The sequence below is a fragment of the Acipenser ruthenus genome, chromosome 20, assembly GCF_902713425.1.
Source record: "Acipenser ruthenus chromosome 20, fAciRut3.2 maternal haplotype, whole genome shotgun sequence".
In the NCBI taxonomy this organism is placed as follows: domain Eukaryota; kingdom Metazoa; phylum Chordata; class Actinopteri; order Acipenseriformes; family Acipenseridae; genus Acipenser; species Acipenser ruthenus.
Window position 1 is genome coordinate 3,002,339 of NC_081208.1, and position 27,791 is coordinate 3,030,129.

General features: G+C 38.2%; 1 protein-coding gene across 3 annotated transcripts; it reads left to right on the forward strand.

The window, feature by feature from the left end:
- Positions 1–74: 74 nt before the first annotated feature.
- On the forward strand, positions 75–27,791 carry LOC117425564 (guanine nucleotide-binding protein G(I)/G(S)/G(T) subunit beta-1). Of its 3 annotated transcripts, none has more exons than XM_058993128.1 (11): positions 75–540; positions 17,944–18,051; positions 19,048–19,086; positions 19,460–19,566; positions 21,911–21,974; positions 22,593–22,755; positions 23,068–23,134; positions 23,957–24,158; positions 24,338–24,554; positions 25,768–25,885; positions 25,988–27,791. In XM_058993128.1, the coding sequence occupies exons 2-10, from the start codon at positions 17,995–17,997 to the stop codon at positions 25,872–25,874; spliced, it is 1,023 nt and encodes a 340-aa protein (XP_058849111.1). In that variant the 5' UTR covers positions 75–540; positions 17,944–17,994; the 3' UTR covers positions 25,875–25,885; positions 25,988–27,791. The 3 variants fall into 3 exon arrangements, with proteins under 3 accessions (XP_058849111.1, XP_058849112.1, XP_058849113.1); XM_058993129.1 differs by lacking the exon at positions 75–540 and adding an exon at positions 17,022–17,178; XM_058993130.1 differs by lacking the exon at positions 75–540 and adding an exon at positions 17,254–17,277.

The window sequence follows — 27,791 nt, forward strand, 5'->3', positions numbered from 1 at the left end:
ACAAAAAAAATCACATTGATTTGGTGGTGATAGTGCAACGGTCACCGTTTCCCGCGCTGCGTTTGGATTGCAGCGAGCTGCGAGCGCGCTGACGATTCCGCGAGTGCGCGGTGACGCCACCGCAGCGTGGGGTTTCCCGGTGCTCAGTGCAGGGTTACCGCGCCCATCTCTGCTGTTTGATGGCCGGAGGAAGCGACTGATGTGCCTGAGAGAGCCGAGAAAGAGTGGCGAAGAGAGCGAGTGAGGAAGGAAGAAAGGCTAGAGAAGCGGGGTCTGGGCTGAACGAAACCGAACTAAACAAAACTGCATTCGGCGTTGTTTTGAAGAGCAAACCAACATATATATTTTTGTCTTTGCTGCGGTGAACCCTGCCCTTCTCTGCGCCACTGTGCCGGTGTTTTTTCCCTTGGCGTATCTAGAGCTCGGTTCGGGGAGCGTTGTCTGTCTGTCGTGTCGGTCGGAGCGGAGTGGAGAGGAGAGTCCGATATAGCTGTTCCCAGTCAATGCGATATAAACAACGGGCACCCTGACTGAGAACAGGTAAGGAAAATAACACCGAAGAAAACAGAAAAAATTAAAAGAATGCATATATAGAGATATAATGTGGTTGTTGGAGAAAGGGTTAATTTTGGGTTGGTTGGTCGGGTCGTTGTGGTGTGTGCTGCGACGAGATTTCATTAAAAAAAGGTGTTTTAAAACCAATAATCTGTACCACAAAACAGCAGTAATATTTTTTTATTGATATACAACGAATTATTCGTTGAGATCTGTGATTTTAAATAACAGACGTGGTAGATGCGTTTACGGTAGTAGGTTAGTGATATTGCCGTTTTAAATACATTTCTTGACAATCGTACTGAATTAATACAAAAACGTTAACGGGTTTTACTTAAACCCTATTACTACTAGATTTTGAAGCATTGTGGTATTAACCCAGAGAGCGGAAAAGAAATGTCTTGATTTGTAATGTGGCTGGTTCGGATTCCTCATTTTATTGTATTTTTAAATTGTTTTATTTAAATGGTCTGATAATCTACTTAATATCAGCAATGTAAGACTCGTTTGTATTTTTATTAATTTGAAAAATGCTTGATGACGGAGATTAATGGACATATGACAGTTATTGAGAATAGTATCAAAATACTTATTTACTATACTACAGCTCCGTAGAATTGCTTGGGTTACCTGGGTGTGTACTATAAAATCTGTTCAGCTGTGATTTAATTAGAATTTTAATTAATTGGCTCTGAAAGTTTAAAATCTAAGGTAGAAAGGGGGAAATGCATTCTAGAAAATCATAAAAATGGAGAAACGACTTTAGACTGAGCGAGGGTCAGTTTCTGCAAAATAGTGAGTGTGCTGATAGTATTAGTAAACCGATGTTAATGCGTAATTAAATACGTTTTAGCTTTGTGTTAGAAAATAACTGAAGTGGCAGTGCTCATACTGTCTGGCCTCTGAATCAAATATGATGAGAGCATTGTGATCAAACAGGAAGAATATGTGTAATCACCCCCATACTGGTACACGTTCGGGTCTAACGATTTAGTTTCACCACAGAAATATTGTGCACCCTAATATTCATGACAGTGGGATGGTGTTTTCACGATTTGCTAGTGTTCGGTGTGGATTTGCAGACTCTGCGTGTCTGAGCGTGTTTTCTACCACTCATGTAGCTATATTAATTCCAGGAATACTGATTTTAATTAGCTGCCAATAAGAGAATGATTTTGACATTATTTTATACAGCTACGGTCATAGAGGGGAGGTAACGGGAGGGGGGTGTCATCTTGGCTTGACTTCTGAACATTGTTAGCCTACCTTTAGCTGTTTAGTATTGTAACGCTTATAAAATATGGAGAGGAAATACATGCATTTTAAAATGAGGAAGCTGTGAATACTCCAGCTGCATAAACACGAATCAATCTGGGGAGGGGATTTCTGCATGAAAAAAAACGCTGTTCGATCTCCACGGGTGTTAATCTGCTTATTTATTTTTGATGCTGTTAATGTTGCATATACATACATTGTTGCAGAGAGCAAGCAGGATGTATATTGATTTTACTACATACATAGAAACGGTAGACTGCAAATACCTTTACTCCTTTTTATTTATTTATTTATTTATAAACCGCAAACAACTTTTGTTTGTGCATCCAGGGCGAGATTTGCTGTATTTTAATTCGAGAAATTAGCTATTTTGTTTAGTTTTACAAAGCTGAATGCATCCAGTTAAGTTCTTCTCTGTTTGAATGAATGAGTTTCTCTATTCCGGGCCCAAGCAGCTGCAATGCACAAGATGGCGTTTGCAGCTTTTATCGTTTTCCTCTTTTCAGTGCAAGCCATCAGCAACATCCTCACTTAAGGAAAGAGGAGTGAGCTGGGCAGGGGTTTCATGAAACGACAGCGTTAATTATTTAAACGGTGTGTTTTTGGATTTTTACAGCTAATTTACGACACGCTTGGTTTTCACTGGTTTAAAATCACTGCTTTGAGTTCTATTTTTGCTATTTTTAGTGCAAGGCTTGCTGTATATATCGGGGTGGGTGGAGGGGAGGAACAGTAAGTCAGTTATCAGTAGATCCTTATTTGTTTTAACAAAGATGAGATGTAGAAGTCTTTTAGATGCGAGTGTGGTATTTCATTTTAGGTTTAATTGTAAATGAAAAGGTGGGCTGTGCTTGACCAGGTTGTGGGTAATTTGTGTATGGAGGCCTCACTCAAAAGCCTGTCTTCATTTTAAGATTATTAATTGGTTCACATTTATTTTTGGCCACTGCATCTTATTTTTTATGTTTTTTCAAAGAGGATTTATTTTTCCTTTCCAACCCAAATTCTTTGGTTGATTGCAATATCATATATATGTAATTTCTTTTTTGCATCTTTTTTTCTTTGTAAATAAAAAGGTTAAACACATATCTTCTCAGGGTGGTTGTATGTAACTGGATGGATACAGATCACACTAAAGCACCACATTCCCCATGTTGTTCTCTGGTCACGGTACACCCTTTTGTTATTTAATTAGGTGGTAAAATATGAGGTATAGTCTCTATGTATTGCTATCTGTATGTTGCAGAGGACTCTGATCTTCAGCTGTATGTTCTGCAGATCTAATTTTTCAAGATATAGGCTCCTTTTTTGGGGGGAGTGGAAAGCAGGCTTATTTTTTAGGAAAACGGGTCACTAACAGCACCATGTTTCTTTGAAAACAAAGATTATCACTGTAGTTTGGACTGTTCTTTCTTTTTACACTATTTATGCAAGAATACTCATTATTCAAAATAGCTGTTCATTCTGGGTGTTACTAATGGTGTTTTTACTGTAATTGTAACTTCTAAAAAATATTTTGCTGCTTGAAAGCATCAGGAGATCAAAGAGGCTGAGTTAAAATGAGGACACTCATACAAGATTCCAGTTAACGAGTAGGCTAATGATTTGAAGCATCACTTTTATTTGGAAATATATTTTCATCGGTCCTACACCCAAAACTTAAGGGACCGTGTTAAAGAATATTGTTGAAGCATTTTATTAACATTCTTTGCAGTTTATCAAAATGGTCATTAAAAACAACATTTTTAAAACATTCATTCGTTTTCTGCATAGGGCCCCATACCTGAGACCCTACATTCCATTGTTCAGCCTTTGCTGTCAGTCTCTGAATTGGATTAAAGTCTTACTGCTCATGGATTTCAGATTTGAGGATTACTGGACTGGTCAGTGATAGTACTATTTGAGTAAAACAGCACTATCCTGCTTCAGTCACATGGAATTGTGAATAATAGTGGCCTACTAACAAGCCTCGTTATTTATTTGTCTTGAGACAAGAGGTTGGGCAGGTACAGTGGCCTGGTGATGTGTGTGGATAGTACAGGCACGAGTCCAGCATACACAATACTTTTAAAAGAAAGGCAAGTGGGCAAACCAGTTCTTGAAGAACTATTTTTTTTAGATCGGAATTAACATGTTGGGAGAACTGATTTTGTACGGTTTAGTTGGAATGCAAAGTCTGTTTGTGTCGATGCTGCTCTTAAATACTCCACCAGCAACACCTCCATAGAGGTGTTAGACACGTGCTCCTCAAAAAGAAATGTGTAATCATTGGGTGTAGTACTATCCATATAATCAAGGGCTTATGGACTTAAGTTGCATAAATAAAACTCTTTCCAGCTCTGTGGATCAATATTGGTGAATATTGATTGGAAAATTGTTTTGTAATGCCATGCTTTTGATAGTCTTCTGGTGACACCCTTAAGCTTGGAAGTAACACCTAAATACATTCTAGTTACAATTTGACTAATCAGGGGAGATTTCCAGGTTATTCACATGTTAAGTTTGTTTTTTGCTTGGACTGTTCTCATCATTGGTATTGGTATTTAAATGTAATATGTCTGTTATACAATAGGGGGGAGGACTAGCTTCCACAGGAACTCGGACAGAACTTGGGTCACTTCATTGACTGGAAAGAATGGTTTATGACTTAAGTGAGGGAGGATCACTTGGGCTACAGACAAAATCCATGGAACCCTAGCATTATTTTTTCGTACGAGTATGCGTAAACATTTTCCTGAAACTCGATCCCTTGTGATTCCTTCAGGGCTGGGTTTTCAGAGAGACGATGAGAGATTTTACACACAGGCTGTGAGGAGTTGACTCGCTGGCTTGCCTGCCCCTGCAATCAGAAAATAACTCTAAGGGTTCCACCTTAGGGCTGTTGACATGTGTTCCTAAATAATTGTGGTGTGGTGCAGATTTTTGATTGTCTAGGGTTGTGGTTTGACTCCACAAAAGCAAAACTGATGACGATAAAAAGCATCTCTGCATTGAGAGCCTGAAACTATAGTTTCCGTTTTCTTCAATAGCCACTAAAATCTTTGTTCTGAGGGGTGGATGCCAGCAGGAATTCAGGATATTGTAAGAGATAGTAGATGTTCACCCACACTCGTGCTAAACTAGTAGAACTAATAGTATTTCCTTTCTAGTGTTGTCCTGTCTGCAAAGCACTGTATTTCCATTAGAGACAAAGCGCACGCCTCTGTGGTAAATCTGTTAGATCCCAAAGTATCTGAATAAGTAATATGGTCACAACGTGGCTATGTGCTAAATTAGCGGACCACTTAAACAAACAAACTAAAAACAACAAACTGGATGCCTGCATGCCTTGCTATTTTTGAAGAGCTGGAGTGACCCACCCACCTGGTCTGAATGCTTTTGTCCTGTTTTGCACTGCACTTTGAGACACCTGTAGTTTATTTCAGACCCTGTGTTAGGTGTGTATTGTTGTTACAGCTGACTTCGATTAAGTTTGCTAGTCAGTGACCCTCTATTCTGGCTGTCTAGGTCATCTGAAATATATCATGTGTCCTCTTTCTCAGACTTTAGGTACTGTAGGAGTAAAAACTGGCTCCAAAAACTCCTCAGATTGGTACTGATCCAATACATTTTGGATTTCATCATTACATTGTTCTTTGTTTTACTGGCGAATCGCAATTTTAGTGTCTTGAATTTTGAACTGAAGGACTAGAAGACCTCAAATTTGATCTGTTTGCTTGCATTGTTGGATCTTTACACAACTGAATGTTGCAGTGTGTAATCAAAATTACAAATTTATCACCTTGAATTTCTGCGTTAAAGTTCTTAGTCTAATGGACTGCTGCCTTGGGAGTATTGTACTTGTTTGGCGCTCTGTATTGGATAGATATTCACAAGTTTCTTGTCCTGGTTTAATCCAAGTTAAATCTGGAAGCAGACTGAAGATGAAAAGAATAACATGAATTTAGTTTGTTGGTGTGTATTGGGAAGCACCGCAATACTGTCAAAACTTAATAGTAAGCTGTTTGTTTTTCAAATGCTTTACTGTAAAAGAACGATGCTGCCTTTGTGTCCTGTTTTGAATAATAAGCAAAGTAATTGGAAAGTAGAGTATATTTAACTGTTTCTCTGAGGGGCAACAGTACACTAAACATGCAGAGCTGTGGCATGCTAACTGGATGTCTTGTTTTGCATGTGAAACCTCAGACCTCTGGTTTGAATAGTGTTTACTCTGAGCCTTTTCCCATGCATCCCTATGGCTTGTACTATCTGTCTGAAAATGATTTTGTGACCCATACTGTGTTCTCAGGACAAAGTAATCTTTGCTTTGACACTGTTTTAAATTGTCCAAATGTATTAATTTTAGTGTTTAGTGCCTTTTCCCTTCAACCAGACTTTGTTTTTCGAATGCCCCTTCACCCCCTTCAATTGCAGTTACTGTACTTAGAAATGACATTTACATATAGAAGTAGTGTTGTAGTTGAGCAGCATTTCTGCCGGTTTTGCTACTTGGTTGCTTCAGGCAGGTTTAGTCACTTTCCAAGGTGGTTCACAGTACGATGAGGGTTACGCTGTAACATCTGAAGATTTGTTAAAGCATGTCCTGCTGAACAAACTTATTTGTGATAAGCAGGTGACAAATATGCAAGTTCCTACAAAAAAACCTTGATAGTTATCCTGCGGCAAGTTGTTTCATCATGATATTCCAGTGGAAAATAAGTATGATTTTACAGCTGAGAACTGGCACACATGGGAGATCCTGTGAAGGGACTTCTTTCAGGGCAATTCATAGCTGGTATCCATGCATACAGTTGCTAGCAAATTGCCTTGCATCCATGATTACCTGCAGCAGCACCACCCTTGTGAATTTTAAAAGCACAGTCTGTTTCCGCTCCCCTTTTAGCTGTAAAGTTTTACCATTTATCGGTGAACATAGTAAGCTTAAAATACAAAAATTTAGACGCAGCAGTCTATGCATAACCAGTGGGGTGACTAGTCTGCTTTGCTGGAAGGAGGGACCAAGGATACATTATGCAAGGTTTTACATGCAAGTAATGTATGAAAATGATAGCAGGGCTTTTTGTTTTGTCAAAAGCTGGGACATTTTCCTTAGTCTTGTATATATTTGGTCTTCAATCCCTATTGGGTCAGTCTTCAGTTCTCTTTTCAATTCTGAGATTATTTAGCAATTTATACAAAGGATTGATGGGAATAAATTGTTAACTGAGTCTACGTTTAACCTGGAATTCATTCATGGTGTGTGATGTTGGTACTAGTTCATGGTATCTGAGCATTGCTGTTTAGTTTTTTGTCGTCCTTATTTTTTACAAAGAGTCTTGATGTAATTGCTGTGTTTCAGCCCTGTGCTCCCCCTCCAGGTCTTACTGTCATGCAGAGGAGAATGGGAGCTGGTTTATAAATATAATCCATACAGTTCTTCTATTGTACTCCAACATTATCTTAATGTTATGCTGGTGGCTGGACAATGTGCAAAAACCCCAACCCCCAGACCCTGATGTTTACCATTGAAGAAGGTTAGTGACTTTAGCCTTAAAGGGGGAGAAAAAAATGTATTTCTGGCATTTCCCAGATCTGATCTGTGGCGTTGCAACTTTCTACCACTGGCTGTCTAAATACAGCCTTTATAAGATGTTTGTTACCGTTTTCGTGAAGTAGGATTCGTTGTCTGTTATCCATGTGGACAGGTGGTTGTCATTTCAGTTTTAGTATGACTTTTAGGCTTGTATCAAGGTGAATACTACCACAATCCCACATACAAACACACTAATCCAAAGACTGGACATCTGTAATGCAGCCCCGATACCTATGGTCACTCGGTTAATAATTTATTGCCTTCATTAGCTGAAACATTTGTTAACTTGAAGTGTTTCTGGTGAAATTAATTAAACTTCGTCTATTTGTCTGAAGCCTGGTATCAGTTTCTTTATTATGGGTGGTGCTTGACGCCTGTAACGTCAAGGAAACCACTTCTAAAATATTCTAATTTAGTTTTCCACTTTAAACCGAAGACATCAAATTCACAGACTGCTTCGATAAATGGCACTATAAACTCATAGGTCTTAACACCTATACTAGAGATGTCGTAATGAAATTGGGCTCACCTCTGTAAAAGCCTGGCTTGCAGAAGCTTGGTATAGGCCTAAGTCTTTCAACTTATTTGCTTTAGGTAAGAAGAGGTGAAGGGGAGTGACTCTTACACGTCTCTTGGTGTCTCGTCGTTGGGTTTCCATAGTTATGTGTCAACTTTAAGATGAAGTGTAGCTGCAACACTAGACAGCAATGTGTTAACAGAGTGTAGTGCTTAACTGTCATGGTTATGGTCTGAATCCCAGTCAGGGCTGGCATTTGAAGCAAGGAGTTTGCTTTGAACAGGAAAGGTTAGTGTTTTCTTTCCTGTTCCTGAGATACTGTAACTTAATATTTCCATACTAGATTTCTGGAAGAGAACTGCTGCTAACTTTTGAATTGAAGAGCAAAAAAAAAAAAAAGCTTAATTTTCAGAAACATTCTGTTCCCAATTGGTGTTTTATGTCGACCTAATTGCATATAAATATTAAGTTATTGACCCAGACTAGACAGGTATGCATAGTTTTATTTGTTGTCTTGTTTCAGCGTCACGGCCCTATAAAAACTAATCTCTCTCGCTGTTCCATACCATATGCCACCCCGTGGAGGTTTAGTAGAAAATACACCTAATTGAGCTGCAAAAAGGCTTTGTATGCTGATCCAGTTTATATTCAATTTTGTTAAGATCATGGATTTTACTGGATTCTTGTGTCATCCACACTCCGTAGCCACCTGCCAGCGGGTGAGGTCACAAGCTTATATGGGCCTAGTTTATAAAAGACTACAGCAAATAAAAATACAGAGCAAAAACATGCTGATTTAAAGGGAAAAGGCTAGACTGTGGGGTAATGATCTTCACAAAAAATATCCCTTGTGACTGATTATTATTATTATTATTAGTATTATAATTATTATTATAGGTCCACCTTCAATTGGGTTATCTTCAATTTTCTTCTCCATCATTGTTCTTGTACTCTGACAACTGGAAGGCTTCCTTGAGTGTGCTCAGCTGGCCTGTTTTGACCACACCCATAGTGAGATCACTCCTATTCACTGCCCTGCACAGAGAGAATACACTGAGCTTTTACTGCATGTGAAGAGTCAACCAGACTTTATTAGACTGGGATCAAAGAAGCCACCTCTGAAAGAGTTCACTTTACTGGAAGTCAATAGTTGGATTGTGTGTGTGTGTGTGTGTGTGTGGGGTTTTTTTTTTTAAACCGTACAGAAAGAAAATAAAATCTGAAGTTGGATGCCTAAATCGGCTTCTCAGTTTGATGTAATGAATATTTGTTATACTGTGCAAAGGAGATTCATGGAGGATCTAATGGTGAGTGCTGATTGCACTGTGAACACTATTGTCCAAAGCCCTTCCAAAAGAAAAAATTAAAAAGCTACATATTGTAAGACTTTTGGAAAAGATATAGTAGATGGAACATAACTGCTGAACACCGATTTATATTTGTTGGATGCAATCTCTGCTGTGATCTGTTTGCAACATGTAAACTTTGCCCTTGTTTCCTGGTTACCATTGCCTTTGAGGTACCTTGTATCTTGGTTACAGGAGAATAGTATTGTGGGATACCGCTGGACAAGTGACTGTTCAGTTAAACAACAAGAACACTTTTCAGAGGGGACCAGTTTGATGCATTGATTTCAGAAATATAGAATCAAAGATTTGCAAAATAAGTGACCTATGAATTTATAATCTAAAATGCAATTTGTGTGTTCCGTTAACCTCATGTGTTTCATCACAGGTCCTCCATATCTCAATATTTTCTCCTGATTTAGATAACTATGTAATTAACAGTAAAAGCAATCCCTCTTTCGTGCAACAAGCTTTTGAAAGACTCCTATGCCTCTTCAGTCAGTGATTGCGGCTTGTTATTTAAATGCCAATATAAATGGTCATTCTTGTATCCGTTAATGCTTTATTTCCATTCTTTCTTTCCACCACAAAATATTAGATTTTATTTAAAATATTTTATGATTTTTATATAATTTTTCCTTTTCTTCCATCTCGGAAATGGGAGCCGCACTTGTTTTAATGCAGCTTTTCCTTTGGGATCAGGAAAAGCTATTGTCATCCTCCAGACATTACATTTCTCCACACCCCACCCCCAACCAGCCTTCAGGCAGGAAGTACAGAATCCAGCCTCAGCCGCAAAGCTCCATTAGCTCCACTATTTGAGGCAATTTCCTCAGTGTAATGCTAATGTATCAGTGGAGTTTGTTACTGCAGGTAGCTTGTTAGGCATTGCTGGTGTATGAATGTGCATGTTTGGGTGGAAATGCAAGACACAACAGTACAGTGAGTGAGCTCACAATCATTTCAGCTTACTATTTTTTACCCAACCTCATTTAAGCTACTGGATATAAAATGTAAATTTATTTATTGTTTTCTCTGGTAATAGATGTGTGAGACTTGTGTCTTCTGCTGCTACTAAACTAAACTTATTAAATACACAAATAATTTAGCTTACTTATGGAAAGCCCTGCCTTGAGCACAGTACCTTGGGTCTATATTTCTCAGCATAGAATGCAGTGCTTTGCATTTGTTACTGTCTTTGGCTTTCTTGTTCTCTACGTGTTTATGACTGGCAATATTATCTTAATGGTATTGACCTGTACATGATCAAATTACAGCAACGTTTGCAGAATAGTACCCTACCATCCCCCTATAGATAATCAGAAAATGTTTTAGCTCTGTCTTTTGTTGAAAAAGACAAACTGCAAAATTCTATTCCCAAAATGCCTAATTCCATGATCGCTGAAAATCAGTAGCCCTACAGTAGGTTCAGCTGCTGCTTTTAGCTGCCTGCAATCCTAAGGCGTGGCTTTTCTTTTTCTCCTTGTATTCTAAGAACCTACTTCCCCCAACTTATGACTTCAAGGTAATGTTGCATTTTACCCCCTGAAAATACATTCTACACTCTGTGTTAAAATTAGAGGGTAAGTTACTCCCAGACCCAAAACCTTATCTGGAACACTGATTTGTATTACGAGGTTTCAAATCCAGGGGTTTTGACATGCACAAGGATCTTGACAAAAATGCAGCAAATCATATCATTAATGTCTATTTCATAATATCCTGTGTTTTTAATCTTGCACATTTGCTGGTGTTGCATAATAACTGTTTTGTTACTGTATTAATGGTTCTTGGTTTGACAGTGCCAAGACCTTTTTTAATTTTTTTTCTTTAAACAAAGTAGCTTCACTTTGTATTGTGTTGGTTGCAGTTATTGAATGTCTTGATAGAAGGTGTGAGGCTTGGCTTGCAGTCTATTTGATTTGACTTCTTTCACATCTCACTTTCAAGCTCCTGCAAATAAAGATTTAGTAATACCTGTTAATGAATATAGGTAAGCACTTTATTTTTTTTTGGTATGGTGGTAAAAAAATAACCACCTTGATTTCCCTATGGCATAGGCCTACAACAATTAGCCTGCCCTTAAACAAGCTGGTACATGTGAATGTCTCCCCATCTGTCAGCCTCCTTGGTCCCTGTTTCCATTAAAATGATTGTTTGATTTTTATTGTTATGATTGACTTGGATCCCTGGCACCAAAGCCGTGAACACTGTAGCTTGTCCTATAGAGAAAGAGTATCGGCTTTTTCACAGCTTGCCAGGTGGAGTGCTCTGATGCAGACATTGGCTGGTTAACGGGACACCGCTGAATGGGCATCAGAGTGACCCATATATGTTTGCACTGAGTGAAATTAATCCTGTATTAACAATAGTGAAGAATCTAGGGCGTGCAAAGAGGAATAAAAGGAAGTGTCCCTTTCTTTTATATGCCTGTCTTGAGTTCGGTTTAGAGGTAAGCAGGTGTTTTGTGTTATGATTAATTTGTCATTTTTCCTCCCAAGGCAAGGAGTTAAGTGTTGTTGTTGTTGGTAGAAAACCCCCCTGAGATTTCCCCCCTTTGCAGCATATCTGCATGGAAGCGATTATAATGGCTTGCTTTACATAAACATTAAGAAAAGCACTCTCTGAGAACTGCCAAGAGGAGACTGACTTTAATCATCAATGCATCTAAACCGTTCAGATATTTGATGTATAGGTATAGTAATTTGGAGTAATGGAGAGCTCTTCTAGATGTTAAACTTGCCAATAGAACATACAGTATTCTTAAACTGATAGGATACATTGTTAGGCACTTGTACAAAAATATATCCGTTAGACCAGAAAACCACCAATAAGGTTTCAGGTTAAAAAAATTCAATACAAATCCTACCTGGTAGCGCTGCTCATTTCAGTGGAATGCTTGACACTTCAAGCTTCTGGATTCCTGCTTAAAGTACGTCAGTAACACAATTCATGTGATTACAGCAGCCATGCTTGTTTGCATTTTATTGTCAATATGCGTTGCAGAACAAAATGAAGGAAATTGCTTGGAGCCAAACCCTGCCTTCCAACTGTTCCTCTGCCTTGTTCTTATTCACATAGCTCGTTTCCTTAGGCTGCCTCGAATGAAACGCTGTTTGTTCATGGAGGTTTTGCAGTGTGTGGTTGTTAACGGTGGTTGTCAAGCTAAGACCACCTTAACGCATTTGGCAAATGCCATAGTGTAACCGCACAGGCAATGTTATATGACTTGGCAAACTTTACAATAGCCAAATCGACTGTGTGGAATATTCTCCCAGAATAAACTACAGTATACAATACAATGCCACAACAGAAATGCTACATAAGTGAATCAATGGCAGATTTCCAAGAAAGGCACCTGTGCGGGACACAGTTTATAACCTAGTGATAAGTAATAATAACTTTGGCATTGTCTCCAAACCAGCCGTGGTTTAGAATACAGCAGTGTGATCTTTTAAAATGATTTGCAGACAGTAGAAAAGACTTTGTGTACACAGATTGACACACTGTGTATACAGTAGGGCATTTCTTCACTCATCAACCCTAGAGACTGGTAGCACCAGCCACACATGCTTTTGTGTAAGGTCGGTGTTAACCCAGCACACTGATGCGAGATATCCTGAAGTACTGAAGGCTTTTGCTGAGAAAGCTTTATTAGTAAGAGACACCAGTAATCTGGGTTGCAGGAAAAATTGTCTCAATGTTTATCCAGGTAGATTGATACTTTAGTGTCTGGAGGGTCACCTAGATTTTGTGCTGGAATAATAATTTTTTTAGTTAAACAGTTTGTGCAATACAGCTACTGTATATACCAGGAACTGCACAATTCTTTAATACAGTGTTTAAGAGGGCACAAACCTATGTATTTTGTGTGTGTGTAATATATATATATTAATGGAAGTAGAAAAAAAAGCTTTGTAATACAGATTACCTTGCTGAAAGGTGGTGCACTGTTAACAGTGCATTTTAGTGTCGGTACTACGGTTAACTTGAGATGGAATGGGGTGAACAGAATTCAGTCAACAGAAGGGGGGTGAAATAACATATCGTAGGGAGATTCACTGGAAGGTGGATTCTGAGCACTGCGCTGTAACAAGCCACACCCAGGTCTTTGCCACAGCTTCCTGTTTGTAGTTTGTGGGCTGATACTGCGGCGTGGTGCTTATATATAGAGAGGAGACTAGGAATAGCAACACGCTAGTGAGTGGAGGAACACTGCTGCGTTAAAAACAATACATCTCTAATGTGTTAACTCTAATGGTACTGGAATGCCAGTGGATCTGACTCTCCTTAACTGATCAGATTTTCATGTAAAGCATCTATTTAAATACAATAAGCAACACAGTGTTTTGTTTTTTGTCCGATTTAGACGAGAGAGCGAAAGGTTGAGGTTCCACCACATGGAAGACCCGGGTGGCAGGTATATAAAACGGATGCAGCGCTGACAAAAGCTCTAGGCACCTTTTGACTAAACTGGGGATCAGGGACATCTTGTGGTCAACCTATTGTCAGTTATTACACTGTAATTATGTGTGTGTGTCTATATATATATATATATATATATATATATATATATATATATATATAGACATAGACACACACACTAGATGTACTGTACATCTCTTTGAACATTTTAGAAAGCAGTTAAAGCAGCTTTTATTGTAGATGGCGGGCAGCTGGGAGGGAGGAAGGGGACCATTTAATTATTAATTCCTCTCTAGAATCAGGGGTTTCATGTTTTATAAATGGCACAGTATGGGAGAAGGCAGAGTTTCTTCAATGCTTAGCTGTTTTTTTTTTCTTTTTTTTTTTTTTTTTGCAGAAATTCGCTTTAGATATGAGAAACTGGGTAAAATTACACACAGGGCTACTTTATGTCATTCATTTTAAATCCAGGAAATGCTCATGATGGTCATTATGGAGGCTACACTATCCTCGTTACTTCTTGTATAACCCATTCTTCTGAAATACGTTGAGTGAAAGTATTAGGAATATTCTACTTGAACATTTTATATCGTGGTACGTGTGTTAATAATGTGTACTACAGCCAGACCTGGCTTGATCTGACCCTGCATGCTGGATATTTGTCATAAACGCTACCAGATGTAATTCAGAAATAGACAAAACAGTACCATCAGATTTGTATCTGTTTACTTCATGGTAATATTGGACTAGGCTTTCGCCAAGATAATGCTTGTTGGAACAGAATAATGGTAAACCAGAAATGGTGAAAACAATACGTCTTTATTGGTTGTATAGTCCATGTTTGAATCGATACAAAATTCTATTCATTTTGAACCCAATTTAACCTTTTTAATTGGTAGTTAATTAGCTATCCGCCTCCTTCTCTCCAGTGGCTTTAACTAGTTCAGTCTCATTAGTTTAATCTTGTGCTGTCCCCTGACACCGCGAGATCTCGGATCTTCATCACTTTAGTAAAAAAAAAAAAAAAAAAGTACAAATCTCCCTGTCCTCTTTCGACACATTTTCAAGGTGCCAGGAAATGTATTGTTTAAAAACTGGAGGAAGTTTAAAATTAAAAAAAAAAAAACAACAAAAAAAACACCACAAACACACACAAATCATCTTGGATAGAATTGGATCTTCCAGTATTTCTCTTTAGTTCCGCACAACCAATGTTGAAATAATTCTGTGTTTTGCATTGCACTAAAACAAAGCTGTTCCTCAATTGTGAACGCACATAAAAATGTGTTAGATGATACAGGGTAGCCAGAAGTTTAAGAATTTCCCTTATGACTTTACAGTAAAAGCCTCATACTTTTGACAGTTTGCATACTGCACAGCACTCTGGGAGACTAAAGGTAACTATAGGAAGGGAAGAAAAAAATCAGCTTGCTTGCTTTATTTTTTTAAAGGCTGTTGTGGGAAGATTTGTAGGGTCCGTCCCAACACTAAGGTTGTGAAATGGCTATCATTAAGAAGGGCATTGTGACACATGATGCTACATATTATGTAAGCTGGTGCAATCGTTTATTTTATAAACGAGAACACTGAAATATCATGTAAAACTTGACCATAGAATAGGGAGGTCTCCATGTGCATATCAGCATGGTTTACTGAACTGCATCCATTTCATGCATTTGGTGTAACTTCCTTTCTTGCACTGTATCAGTAGAGCTTTACTGTGTGGGTTTTTAAATCCATGTTAAACACTCTGTATTAAATTTCAGAGCAAGTCTATTTACAAATGGGTTGTGTTTTAAGGCACTGTCTCCCAGTTTTAAAGCAATAGGTTTCTTTGGTATTTAAATTCAGTATTTGGGCATTATTATGCCAAAAACAATTCCCCCATGAAGAAATATTTGAGGATTGTGTAGTAAGCATGACCGAACAGCTGTGAATATCTTTCGATGTTGACATCAAAGGCTTGACTTTGAGAAAGTGCAACAAGGTTCTAGCTAAATTCTAAAGTTTGTATTAATTACCAGCGTACTGTATCAGTGCACTTAGGGATGAGATTAAAGCAATATCCAGGTCATTCCGTTTACAAGGTCCTGATAAATGGTCCTGACAGCATAGCACACCTCTGTTTAATGCAAGGTGAGAGAGAGGGAATTACCTACATACTGTGGCATATATTTTTTTATCAACAAGATTAGGAGGTCTAGGCTCATTGCACAGATATAGACCCAGTTAGCTGTAGAACAGGCAGATTGTGTGCAGGAGAACCTGGTCATTCAGGTTCCCAGCCAAGGAGAGCAACTGTTTCAAAAGGCACTGTAAAGTAAGGGACCTGAATAGATTTATTTTCTTCTGTTGGGTTTTGAAAAGGGCTCCAGGAGCTGCCTTGGTGTTTTTATATGTCCTGCTTTGACATTTTAGACCTCCAGTTGGCTATTTGTTCTTTTGCCACAATCTTTCTTCCTCCTGCTTCATGTATCCCAGGCCTGTTTTGCTTGTAGTTGATAGTGATGGTATAAACTAAAACATAGATTCTGTGCCTCGTCTTGTTTGAGTTCTGATCAGCTTGTAGATTCCACCATCACCAGTGAATAATAGTGAAACAAAATTTGGCTTCAGTGTTGGGTCTGAAGACTGGCACAAGACTGCAGGCTCCTATTAGCAAGTACTGTTAAAGAGGTGCTTGTTCTTGTGGCTTTGGATTATAAGGAAAGGGGATGGGGTGGTGGTACTTCTCCCTGTTTTACACTGGGTGTGTTTTTCCTAGTTGAGTGGGCTGTTGTGCCACAGTGCATCACCCTGGCTTCTGTACTTTTAAGTGCTCCTCAGTATGAAGTCTGTATGAAGATGATGTGTGTTTTTATCCCGATACATGACCTAAGGCTAGTCAGCTCTGTGTCTACGCAATTTGTAGCAAATGCAGCTGTTCTAAACATGCAATTTGTGCATATGGAAAACCACCCTCCTGGCTTGTATTTTTGCTGCAGATTATGTGGTTTACTAATATTTGAAAGGTAAAATAGTTACAATTATTCAGCTAGTGTAGTTCACTGATGACCCCAGTTGAAACAATTCTGTGCTTGATTTAAGTTCTACCTTGTATAGACAGAGATAGATAGATCAAAGTTTTACAGTAACAGAGTATTTCCCTATCTCCATATTTGAGGCTTTTTTTGTTTTGTTTTGTTTTTCTTTATCATAGAAGGTTTCACTGGAGTGTGTGAGAGTGTTGGGGCTGAGACCGTGTTGGAGGATTGGGGTCAGAAGGATCATTTCTTTGCTTTAGGCTTATCAGCAGGTTTTGTCTTAACTGGATTTAGCTGAGGAGCTGACCTCAACGCTGTCCCAGGGATTATGGATGACATTGGGACAAGATGCAGAAAGAGAGGACTGGCCACTAGCAAACTAGCACTAGACACTTGAATTTTGGAGCATACTAGACTTGGAGGCAGCAAGCAGATTCTGCTTATAACATAGTTGAGAGGAATAAGGTACTGTAAATGTTTTGTTTTTGACTTGGATGATGGTTTTCAAACTACTTTTGCCAACTTGTGACAGATAGAAGTAATGTATTTGTGTAGAAAAAAATGGTAAGATTTGCTATTTTTTACTACAGTAGGTCTTAGGGTTTGTTTCTTTTTAATGCATAATGTAATTAATTTGATTGTATTATAAATTGACTGTAGTTGTGATGTTTGTGAAGTGACTTATTTTTATGTGCTTGTAAATTGTGGTGATCCAAAACGAGCAGATCCTATTGTGGGGATTCAGCACTGCAGTAATGTAGCAAACTCTTCTGTCATTCATGAGCAAATGCAGCTGAGTGCCCTGTAAGCTATGAAACCATTTGTGAAGTTGAGACCTATTAGAAAAATGTAAAGAGGTCTCAACTTGGAGCAGCTGACCATTACATTTTTGTGTATACCAAGACAGCACTTTAAACCCTTCATTGTTTTATATTGTTAATTTAGCAACGTTCATTTTATTGTAAACTCTGGTAATTCTATACTTTCCCTACAAGACCGCTTTAAATGGTCTGTCCAATAACTTTTTTTATGAACATTTTAACAATCCCACCAAATTTGGATTTGTGTCTGTTTCCGATAGGGTTATGCACTTCTATGGAACTTCATGAAGAAAAAAAAAATTGTAATTGTGTATAAGGTATATGTGATTGGTCAAAATAATACCAACACCGAAACTGTAGAAATGTGACATTGCAACAATATTTATCAAGACTGGGTCGTCTCTTTCAGATCTGAGTGTCCCGACAGCAGAAGTGACGCGCGCACCTTCAGCACAGCAAAATGAGTGAACTTGACCAGTTACGCCAGGAGTCTGAGCAGCTCAGGAACCAGATCAGAGTATGTATTCACTTGTGTATTGCATCTGCCAATAAAAGGGAGCCAGTACGCTTTCTTAAATGGGGGGGGAAAAAAGACTTGCTAATCCAAACATGACCAGATTTATAGGAGTGAAGGAGAGTTCATGTAGATGCGTCCTTTGTCTTTTAGGTTTGTGTTACTGTGAGCAGAATGCTGGATATAGATTTGAAAAGGACTTTTTGGAGAAGGAATCTAAACAAACTTTACAGGAGAGTGATTTAAACCAGATCCTGTTGTGTACTTGAGCCTGGAAATGGCCCAAACAGGATGAGGGACCTGCCCTGTGTTAATAGAACAAAGACCAGGTTTACAGGAGATGATTGTTCAGCGCTCGTATTCAACTTTTCTTTGGTTTTGATCAAATATTTCTCTCCAAAATGTACATTGCTTTTTTTAGATTTTATTATCTCTTGTTTAGAGATCTTGCTAACCTGTTTACTCCAATGTCTCAGGACTTTAATCACTTTTTATGTTCTAGAGATTATTGCATGTAGGTACTTTGCTGGGATGAATGTGCCACATTTAAAACCCGTTTTTCATCTCCATTTTGCATGAAAATTTCAATTCCAAACCTGTGTACGTTCTACTTTTGGCAGTTCTCCCTCCAGCACTTACTCATTTATACAACAGTTTGGCAAGAAAACCTAGCTTGGTACAGTTAGCTTGAAAGGAGAAGTAAACTTCCAATACAGTTTAAGCTCACTGAAGTTCTTTTAATATGTATTGTGCTTCATCGCTGTGAAACAGGATGTGTAAAACGATAGTAAAGTGCATGTATTATAAACAAGCGGTTTCCAGACTGGTGGGCCCGGGCCCAAAGGTGGACTGTTTTCACATTCAAGTTTTAGTGCTATAGAGTAGACAACTCTGTCTAATGAACATCAAAGTGGGCCTCAGTTCATGAAGTTTGGCAAATTCTGCAATATTTCAAAAGTTTAAAGCATTCCTGGTCTTATATTCCTCTTTTTCTTCCAGGATGCCAGGAAATCCTGTGCAGATGCCACCTTGACCACGGTAATGACCTCCACTATTTATTTTTGGGAAAGGGAGAGGGGTGTATGTTGGGGCTATGGGAGACACAGCGATTGGAATCCAGCTCTAAAGATGACGGGGAGAAAAAAGGAATCCTACAAAGCTACTTGAAGCTTATGATTGAAGCATGGTTCGTCTAAAATTTGAAGTGTTTCAGCATCCAGAATTAGAGAGGGGCGAGGGGGTAGCAACAAATATCTTAACCCAAACCCCCACTGAAATACAGAAAGCTTACCTTTTCTGGGTAAAATTGTTGCACTTCGATCACTGCAGTGCATTTATGTTCTAATGAGACCAGATCATTCCAATTGTGTACATGCTATGACTTGTTGGCACTTGCTTTTTGTTTTTTTAGGTCACAGCTAATATTGATCCTGTCGGTAGAATTCAGATGCGCACTAGACGAACACTGAGGGGTCATCTGGCTAAAATTTATGCCATGCATTGGGGCACTGACTCCAGGTGAGTATCAGCTGGTTTAAAGTAATACTGAGGAAAGGGATGCTAAAGGGGCGCAAGAGTTTGTGAAAGAATGATATAAACCAGTTTTGTTAACCATATGATGCTGTGTAGTGAACAATGGTGACGGGAAGAGAATTTGACAGATTGGTCCTTCTGGTTAATGTATGGCACTTGTGGTTCACATAACTGACTGAAGTGAACTCCCTGAAAAACTAATGAACTAGCAATTTACGTGGAGCAGCAAGCCATCAAGGAAATGAAACAGATTTGTCAAGGTGCTCTGCTCAACTTCTGCACTTTCTAAAAGAAAGGGGGGGGGGAGAAAAAGCTAGGTTACTGTCTTAAGGGGTGTATTTCATATGATGAAATTGATTTTACATTGTTAGAGGGGAAAACAGAAATGTTAATACTCTAAATTGCATTTTATTTTTACACAAGCTATGTTCTCAGTTATTTTTAGTGTTGTAGCCCATGGAACTAGACAAAGGCTTTTTGCATTTAAGCCACTTTTACAATAAGATCTTAAAGCTTGTAGGTCATGGTTAGGGGTGTGTGTTTTCATTTTACTCTTTTCTGCTGTACTTCACCTGAATTTTCACATTGTTTCAACGCAAGATAAGTAAGTGCAAATGTTTACCTGAAATAAAAAACGAGAGTATCCTAGTGTTAATGCATTAATCAGTAAATTAAATTAAAACGCAGCTGGTTAATCTAATGAAAGAGAGGTAGTTAATTCCTGTATCTCTAATACAGTCTGTCTGTGAACTGAGATAATACTGGACAATCCCTGTTAAGTATCTTACAGTGAATAAAGGATGTGGGGTTGCCACGTTACAGGTGCTGAGGACATATGTTCAAAGGTGTGATTGCATCTGTCTGGGGAATGAGAGAGTTATTTAGCCTTTAACATTATAAGAGGAAAGTCGATCATTATCAAATATGTACATTGATCCTGTGTGTGTGTTTCCAAACAGAACAATCCGCATAAAGACCTGTAGAAATATAAAAGCCATGTTACGTACAGTTGGGCTTATTTCATCCAAGAATAGAAGCTTGCTTCGCTGGAGTTACGATCCCTCCCAGGGGCCACACCCAGACAATGTTCAGCCAGTGGCAAACAAATTTTGCTAGTCAATACTCTGTTCAAAGGATATGCAATTTTTACCACACTGTCTCTTGCAAGCTGCATTCAATAAGTGCAAACAGAAGACATCAATTAAAGATTGTTGCAGTGCCAGGATTTGCATTAGTTTATTTCAGGGTCCGGGAAATAAGGCTAATATGTGAGGTGTGCAGTCTATAATCTGACAGGCTGTACAAATATTAGCTTTTGATTTGATATAAAGATATAATTGACTAAGCTTTCAACATTTTTAGGACTGTGCTCTCGTAAAGGGGTAAAAAAAAAAAAAAATGAATTGGTGGTGCATTCTGTATCAATTTAAATACTGCTCACATTTCCACTTATGGAGTGTGATTGGCGACTTTGGTAATATGGTCATGAATGCAGTGACGTAAAATTCCCTTGACTTTTTTATATAACCAAGGCAATCATTTTATGACTAAAATAGGTTGGTCTTCATTAAAATAACTATTTTTAGTATTAAGGTTAATGGTTTCCCTAGAGGTGTACATTCAACCAACTAAGGTATTTTGCAGAAATGATGGCGTTTTATGAACTGCTGCTTTCTGCCTTTGGCAAGAACTGAACAGATCTAAAACACAAGAAGATTCTGTGCACAGGCTATCAATTTTGGAAGGTGTCCTTTCTGTTCCTTTTACCTAAAGTTTATAACCAATGGTAAATTAGGAAGTATTTTATGCTACCACTACAAACCTGCTTATACTTTCCCTACAATTTTGTAGCCTGTGATGTCTCATTGAAAAAGAAAACATTGTATCCATTCAGAGAAAACATCAACTTGTTAGGGTTTGCCGACATTCAAAGTAGTAGTTATTCAAAACATTGAGTTAATCTCTTGAGTTAGACAAGAGCAACATTGCAACAGTCTCTCCAGTAAACAAGTGATTATATTAAACATCTGTTCATTTGTATTCTTTTAAACTAATTGCGCATTAATAATGACTTGCTCCCCACCTTCATTTAGAAACTTTTTTGTTTATGTACAATGGCGCTGTTGTCCACAAAACCAAAAATATCTTCTCAAATTTGCCTGTACTTGCTCTGGGTTGACTTCATGTCCTTTTCAATTATTATTTAGGGGAAGTTCTTCCAATTTATATGGTTCCCAGTTCTGTACTAGGTTGGGATGTTGCCTGAAAGCTCATTGGACCAGCACCAGTCCTGCCATCACCATCAATGTTTTCTCGTCTCTCTCCCCAGACTGCTGGTGAGTGCCTCCCAGGATGGTAAACTCATCATCTGGGACAGCTACACCACAAACAAGGTGAGACCACTGTTAGCATTGCTCACTTTTACAGTGTGGAATAGAAAAACCAAAAAACTATGACTGTCAATCGGGTGCAACAAAATGTAGCCACAGTATTTACAAGATCTAATGTAGCACCATGTATTCTATAGCACCCTAACAGCTGTACTGTAGCATACAACTTTATATAGAGTGGAAGTGTACTGAAAATATTCTTCCTAAATTCATAACCATATAATGACACACTGATGTGGGGGGGGGTTCAGCTTATAATTGAGGTAAATTCATCTGAACCAAAACTGATTTAGCTCATCGTTATGCATCTTCACTGAAGTTTTAATTTGAAATCCACGGCAGTAGTTATCAGAATTTAAAACTGCAAGTGCACCATTATACAGAATTCAAGACAGAATGCATGGTGCTGTGCAAATTTAGGGCACATCCCAGAGATGGAGGGAGGGACCGGAGATGACTGCATGATTTTATGTGACGTAGAGCTTCCAAAACAATGTGCATTGAGAAGCTTTGCAGTACAAAAATATGGCTTCTATCGACAAGGACTGCATAATTTAATTGTACTGGAATCTTAAAACGTTTTGAGCAGTCTTGAGTCACTGGATTTGTATCTGTCCCCAGGTTCACGCCATCCCTCTGCGCTCCTCCTGGGTCATGACCTGTGCATATGCTCCTTCTGGAAACTACGTAGCTTGTGGTGGACTTGATAACGTCTGTTCAATTTACAACCTGAAAACGCGTGAAGGAAATGTCCGTGTGAGCCGTGAGCTGGCTGGACACACAGGTAAGGAGTATTATATTATATTAGTATTATTTCTACTAAAGTGCAAGTTTGCAAGAGCTCAATATTCCCCTTTTTTAAGAACCTTTTAATATCCCAAACCTAGCCAGCATTTAATCACTGCAGTTTTCAGGATATACTCTTTGATGCAGAATCCCACATTCTGCATCATTGCTGATTTTTATTTGAAAAAAAAAAATTAAACCTGTATATGCATACCTGTGTGTTTTGCATTCTAGCTTATGTATGATCATGAGAAATTAGGACCGATGTGATTTTTTATTTTTTTTCCTCCTTGGTCTGTTTAATTTGCAGGTTACCTGTCTTGCTGTCGTTTCCTGGATGATAACCAGATTGTAACCAGTTCTGGAGACACCACCTGGTGAGTAAGGGGAACTGCAGTAGAATCCTGAGCGATGTCAAATTCCCCTCTGAGCAGCAGGGCGGAAACCTCCTAGTAATCTTATTCTGATGGCTGAAAATAAAAAAATTATATTGTCTACTGCAGAGATTTATACTGTAATGGAGCAAAATTGTAAATGTTTTTTCTTGAACCAACGCTACATGGGAAACCATAGGCCGTTGCATTACTTTAAATCAATGAATACCTTCTGTCTACTCAAACTGTACATAGGTTTTTGTTATATGTGAGAATTAGATGCGTGGGAGAGACTCATCACAAACAAAGCAGACTGTTTTCTGACCTGAGGAAGAGGCAGAAGTTTCCAGTGAAATTCAGTGAAGTTTTCTACTGCTTTGTTTCAGTAATCTGTCATTCTTTGTAAAGTACGAGTGCACTATGAATAGAATAGGTTACTGGGAGATGACAATTAAGAGCTGCTATTTTATAAAACGATTTGAATGCAAAAGAATAATTATAATGAACAGGTTTAGAAAATAAGCATGCTGTGGATGCATGTTGTAAGGAATCAAAGTTCCATGTAAGGAATCAGGAACTGAAAGTCCTTGTTGCACATGACCTACCAAAAATCATTTGACACTGTTAGTGTCATATTTAAACTCCAGGGGTTGCCTGAAGGCAAGTTAATGACTATAAAATCACTCATGCAAATCTTTCAAATGACACTTCCACATGACCAAATATTTTCACTTGTTTAGTTTGTAGCCTAACTGGCTTTGAGAGACTTTCATACCTTTTTTTTATTTTATTTTTTAAATAAAATATGTTCCCTTTTGTTTGTAGTGCTCTGTGGGATATTGAAACTGGCCAGCAGACGACCACATTTGCTGGCCACACTGGGGACGTCATGAGTCTCTCGCTTGCACCTGATACCAGGTGCTTTGTCTCTGGTGCTTGCGATGCCTCCGCCAAGCTTTGGGATGTCAGAGAAGGAATGTGCCGACAAACTTTCACCGGACACGAGTCCGACATCAATGCCATCTGCGTAAGTAAGAGCCACTGTTGGCAATGGCAACGCAGAACATTTGGATTTTTTTTAAACGTTTTATTTATAATTTTTACAATAAGTGGCAATAGTGATGAAAATATTATGTAAGTAGCCAAATCTAAGATTGCATCATAACTAGGCAAAGTGATATTATTAATATCTTTCTCTATTTCTAGTTCTTTCCTAATGGCAATGCATTCGCAACGGGCTCAGACGACGCCACCTGCAGGCTGTTTGATCTGCGTGCTGACCAGGAGTTGATGGTTTACTCTCACGATAACATCATCTGTGGAATCACTTCTGTAGCATTCTCCAAGAGCGGCCGTCTGCTGCTAGCTGGATATGACGACTTCAACTGCAACGTCTGGGACTCCCTCAAAGCTGACCGTGCAGGTAAGCGTACTGGTGCACCAGAATAGTTCGACACAAATCATCTGAGCGCAAAGACCTTTTCATACAGAAAGTGATTTGTGTGTGTGTGTGTTACACTGGTGCAAGATTACAAAGAAAATAAACAAATAGCTTTATCTATACATTGCTGTGAAATGTAAAAAAAATAAAATAAAATATGGAGACCAACAGTGTTGGAGTACAGCAATAGATAGCACATAACTGGTACCTAATGCAGGATGCAATGGCCCAAAAAGAATCCAGAATTGGTTCCTGCAGGTTGCTTAGTGGATGAACGAGTAGTAATGGCAACTATGGTGGATGTGTTTAAAGGATAGTCATGACAGTGAGCATACTGAGGAAAGCGTGCAATAGTCAGTAATATAATGGACATCAAATATTTACATCCATAAAAACCTTTGTAAGGATAGCAAAAAAACTGTCATAAGGACATTGGCAGCCTAATATTTTGTTGCATAAACGTTTTCTAGTACCCCAGTATAGCAGCTTAGTTCAATATTAAACGGAGGATAAACAAAGTCATTCTTCTTGTTCAAGCTGGCTTCTAACAATTCTGTTCTAATTTCGGTGGCATATAAATAAACCGGGCCACGTTGCTGGAGTGTTGCGTGTGCTTGCACAATCGTCTGTGTTGGTCCTGTTGGCCTATGAAGTGTTGGGTTAAAGGCATCTTTCTCCTCAGGCGTGGTGGAAGGGGTGAATAAAGAAAATGTTGCAGGTCTGATGGAGCACCATTAAATTAAGAGCACTCTGCTTTCAAAGAACCACAGACTGGGGCTTCTAATTCACTCTGGAACCGCTTCCAGCCGTTTCAGCATCTGGTGCAGGGGAAGGCTTCCGACGGCGGCATTCATTTTTAAATGCACTATTGACTGCGTTTGTGAAGTGAAGGCATTACAGCAGACAACAGAAATGAACACCCTGATTGTTGCACACACCCTGAAACCTGGGCTTGCATCATCTTACAAAAACATGCAGACATTTAATTTAAAATAATCTTTAACTGCTTTTATATTTGACATCTGTACAGATGTAGGACTGTTCACCACAACACTTTATGAAGCAGGATGACAAGATGTGAAATGTAATTCTTATTTCTAATTTAAAGGTTAAGATCAAACTTGGGGGTAAATAATCTATATTAGAGCTGCCACTGTGTGTGATTAATCAGTTGCTGTATTTGATCTTTTTATAGGTGTTCTTGCTGGGCACGATAACAGAGTCAGCTGCTTGGGAGTAACTGATGATGGCATGGCTGTTGCAACAGGATCATGGGACAGCTTCCTCAAGATCTGGAACTAAAAAGCCTGAAGGTAGTATTTTGAAACATTAAAAAAAAAAAGTTTATTTACCTCTATTGTGGGTTTTTTAATTTATTTTTTGACTCGCTTTAAGTTTTTTGTTTTCTTTTTCAGATGGCATTCGGACTCCAACGTGGCTGGAAGACCATTCCGACATAAAATTAAAAATCATTGCATATCCAATCCACTCATACTGACTCAAACACCCCCAAAACTACAAAGGGCAAAATGTTACCTTTCCTTCTCTCGTTAAAAAGAAGAGCACAACTATCACCTAACAAAAGAAGAATTCCTGTGGTATTTTAAAGCAAAACAAAAGATTGTGCATTTCTTTTGGGACCATTTTATGTTTCTGTTTTGAGAGAAAAAAAAAAAACACTATCATCCCATACAAAATGTAACTAGGAAACAAATGTTTGAGCCTAATCATGAAATGATCTAACTCTTGCTAGTTTCATTTTAAATTTTAGATCCGTGAACTTGTTGGCTTGTTTAACATTTATAATGAAAGCTTTGTTTTATCACAGTCTAGGATTTTAGAATCCTGTTTGCAGCTGAGTTTAAAATAAAAATAAGTTACCTGTCTCTTTTTTTTTTTTTTTTTAAATCCACTTGAAAACAAACACAAGGGAGTCCAAGCCCAGCATTCAGAGTTGTATATTTAGTCCCAGATTTCTTTTCTGTCTTGTCACAGATCTTTGTTTTGCACAAAGAAACTTTGCGTAATGTAGAATAATGTTGAAAACGTAAACTAACCAAGCACATGCTGTTTGTGGTAATGAATGCTCGTTTTTAAAAAAATTTCTTCACCTTTTTTCTGTTGTTGGGTAATGTAGAATAACTAAATGAAGATGAACCCCTCAATTTGTTTTGTTTTCTTTTGTGTTGGTTTTCCTTTTGTTTTGGGAGGGGGAGGGGGTTACATTTTTACCCTAGTTTACTCTCCTGGAGTTTCCTGTTTTTAACAGAGGTGCCGGTTCCGTGCTTGGAAATGCAGTTAATACTCATTGTATGAAATGTTGTATAAATCAATGTTTGAAAATAATGATCTTGAACTTTCTAAGTTTAAAAAAAAAAAAACTTTTGGTTGTTTGCCATGGGTGGGTTTACTCTTAGAATTGCATGCTGTAGAATTGCTAATAAAAAAAAAGAAAAAAAAAGAAAAAAGTGCATATGAAACTAAGTCCTTAGATGTTTTTCTTTAAGACAATAACCTGTTAAAACTGTAACCATTGCCGCTGTACTCATATTTTGGCTACTCTGTGCATACATCCTTTAAATTTAAAATGGAAAGCTATGCACCAAGGAGAAGCACCGTATATACAAAAAAAAAAAACCCTGAAACATACAAGCCTGTTCTTATGATCGACACCTACGGAATGATTCTTAAAGAAATGATGAAAGTCCATCCTGTTTGTAACAGAACTTGGGGAATATAATCCAATTCCTGCTGTAGTGAAAGATTTCCAATACCTAAATGCTAGAATCATTTTGTAATGAACAGGTTTTCTGGCTTTCTTTTAATATAAAAAATTAAAACAACAAAAAAAAAAAAACCTGCAGCGTTTGGATGGCAGAGTTTTCTGTTAGTCCCTTTTCACTGAAACGCTCTTTCCTTAGCAATAGTGGCTTTTTCTTTTTTTCATTCTGTTTTTTTCTCTGCGACATACTGTACAAAAAAATGTGCTGTAATTGTGCGTTAGGCCTGGACTTGGCAAAAAAAAAATATAAAAAATAAAACGTACTCTATCTCTCTCCATGAAATAACTGTAGATCTCTCTGCACCCCACTGTTCCCTTTTCACCTTTTGTATTTAATTTTAAAGTCAGTCAGTGTACTACAGAAAGCTGGATGCAAGATAGATACTATATTAAAATGTACTGTTATTTAAGATGTAATAAAAAGCAGTTTGAGATGA

Coding starts and splice junctions, on each gene's coding strand:
- LOC117425564 (XM_058993128.1), top strand. CDS start 17,995: ATGAGTGAACTTGACCAGTTACGCCAGGAGTCTGAGCAGCTCAGGAAC. Junction 18,052..19,047: donor AGCTCAGGAACCAGATCAGA/GTATGTATTCAC, acceptor TTTTTCTTCCAG/GATGCCAGGAAATCCTGTGC. Junction 19,087..19,459: donor CAGATGCCACCTTGACCACG/GTAATGACCTCC, acceptor TTGTTTTTTTAG/GTCACAGCTAATATTGATCC.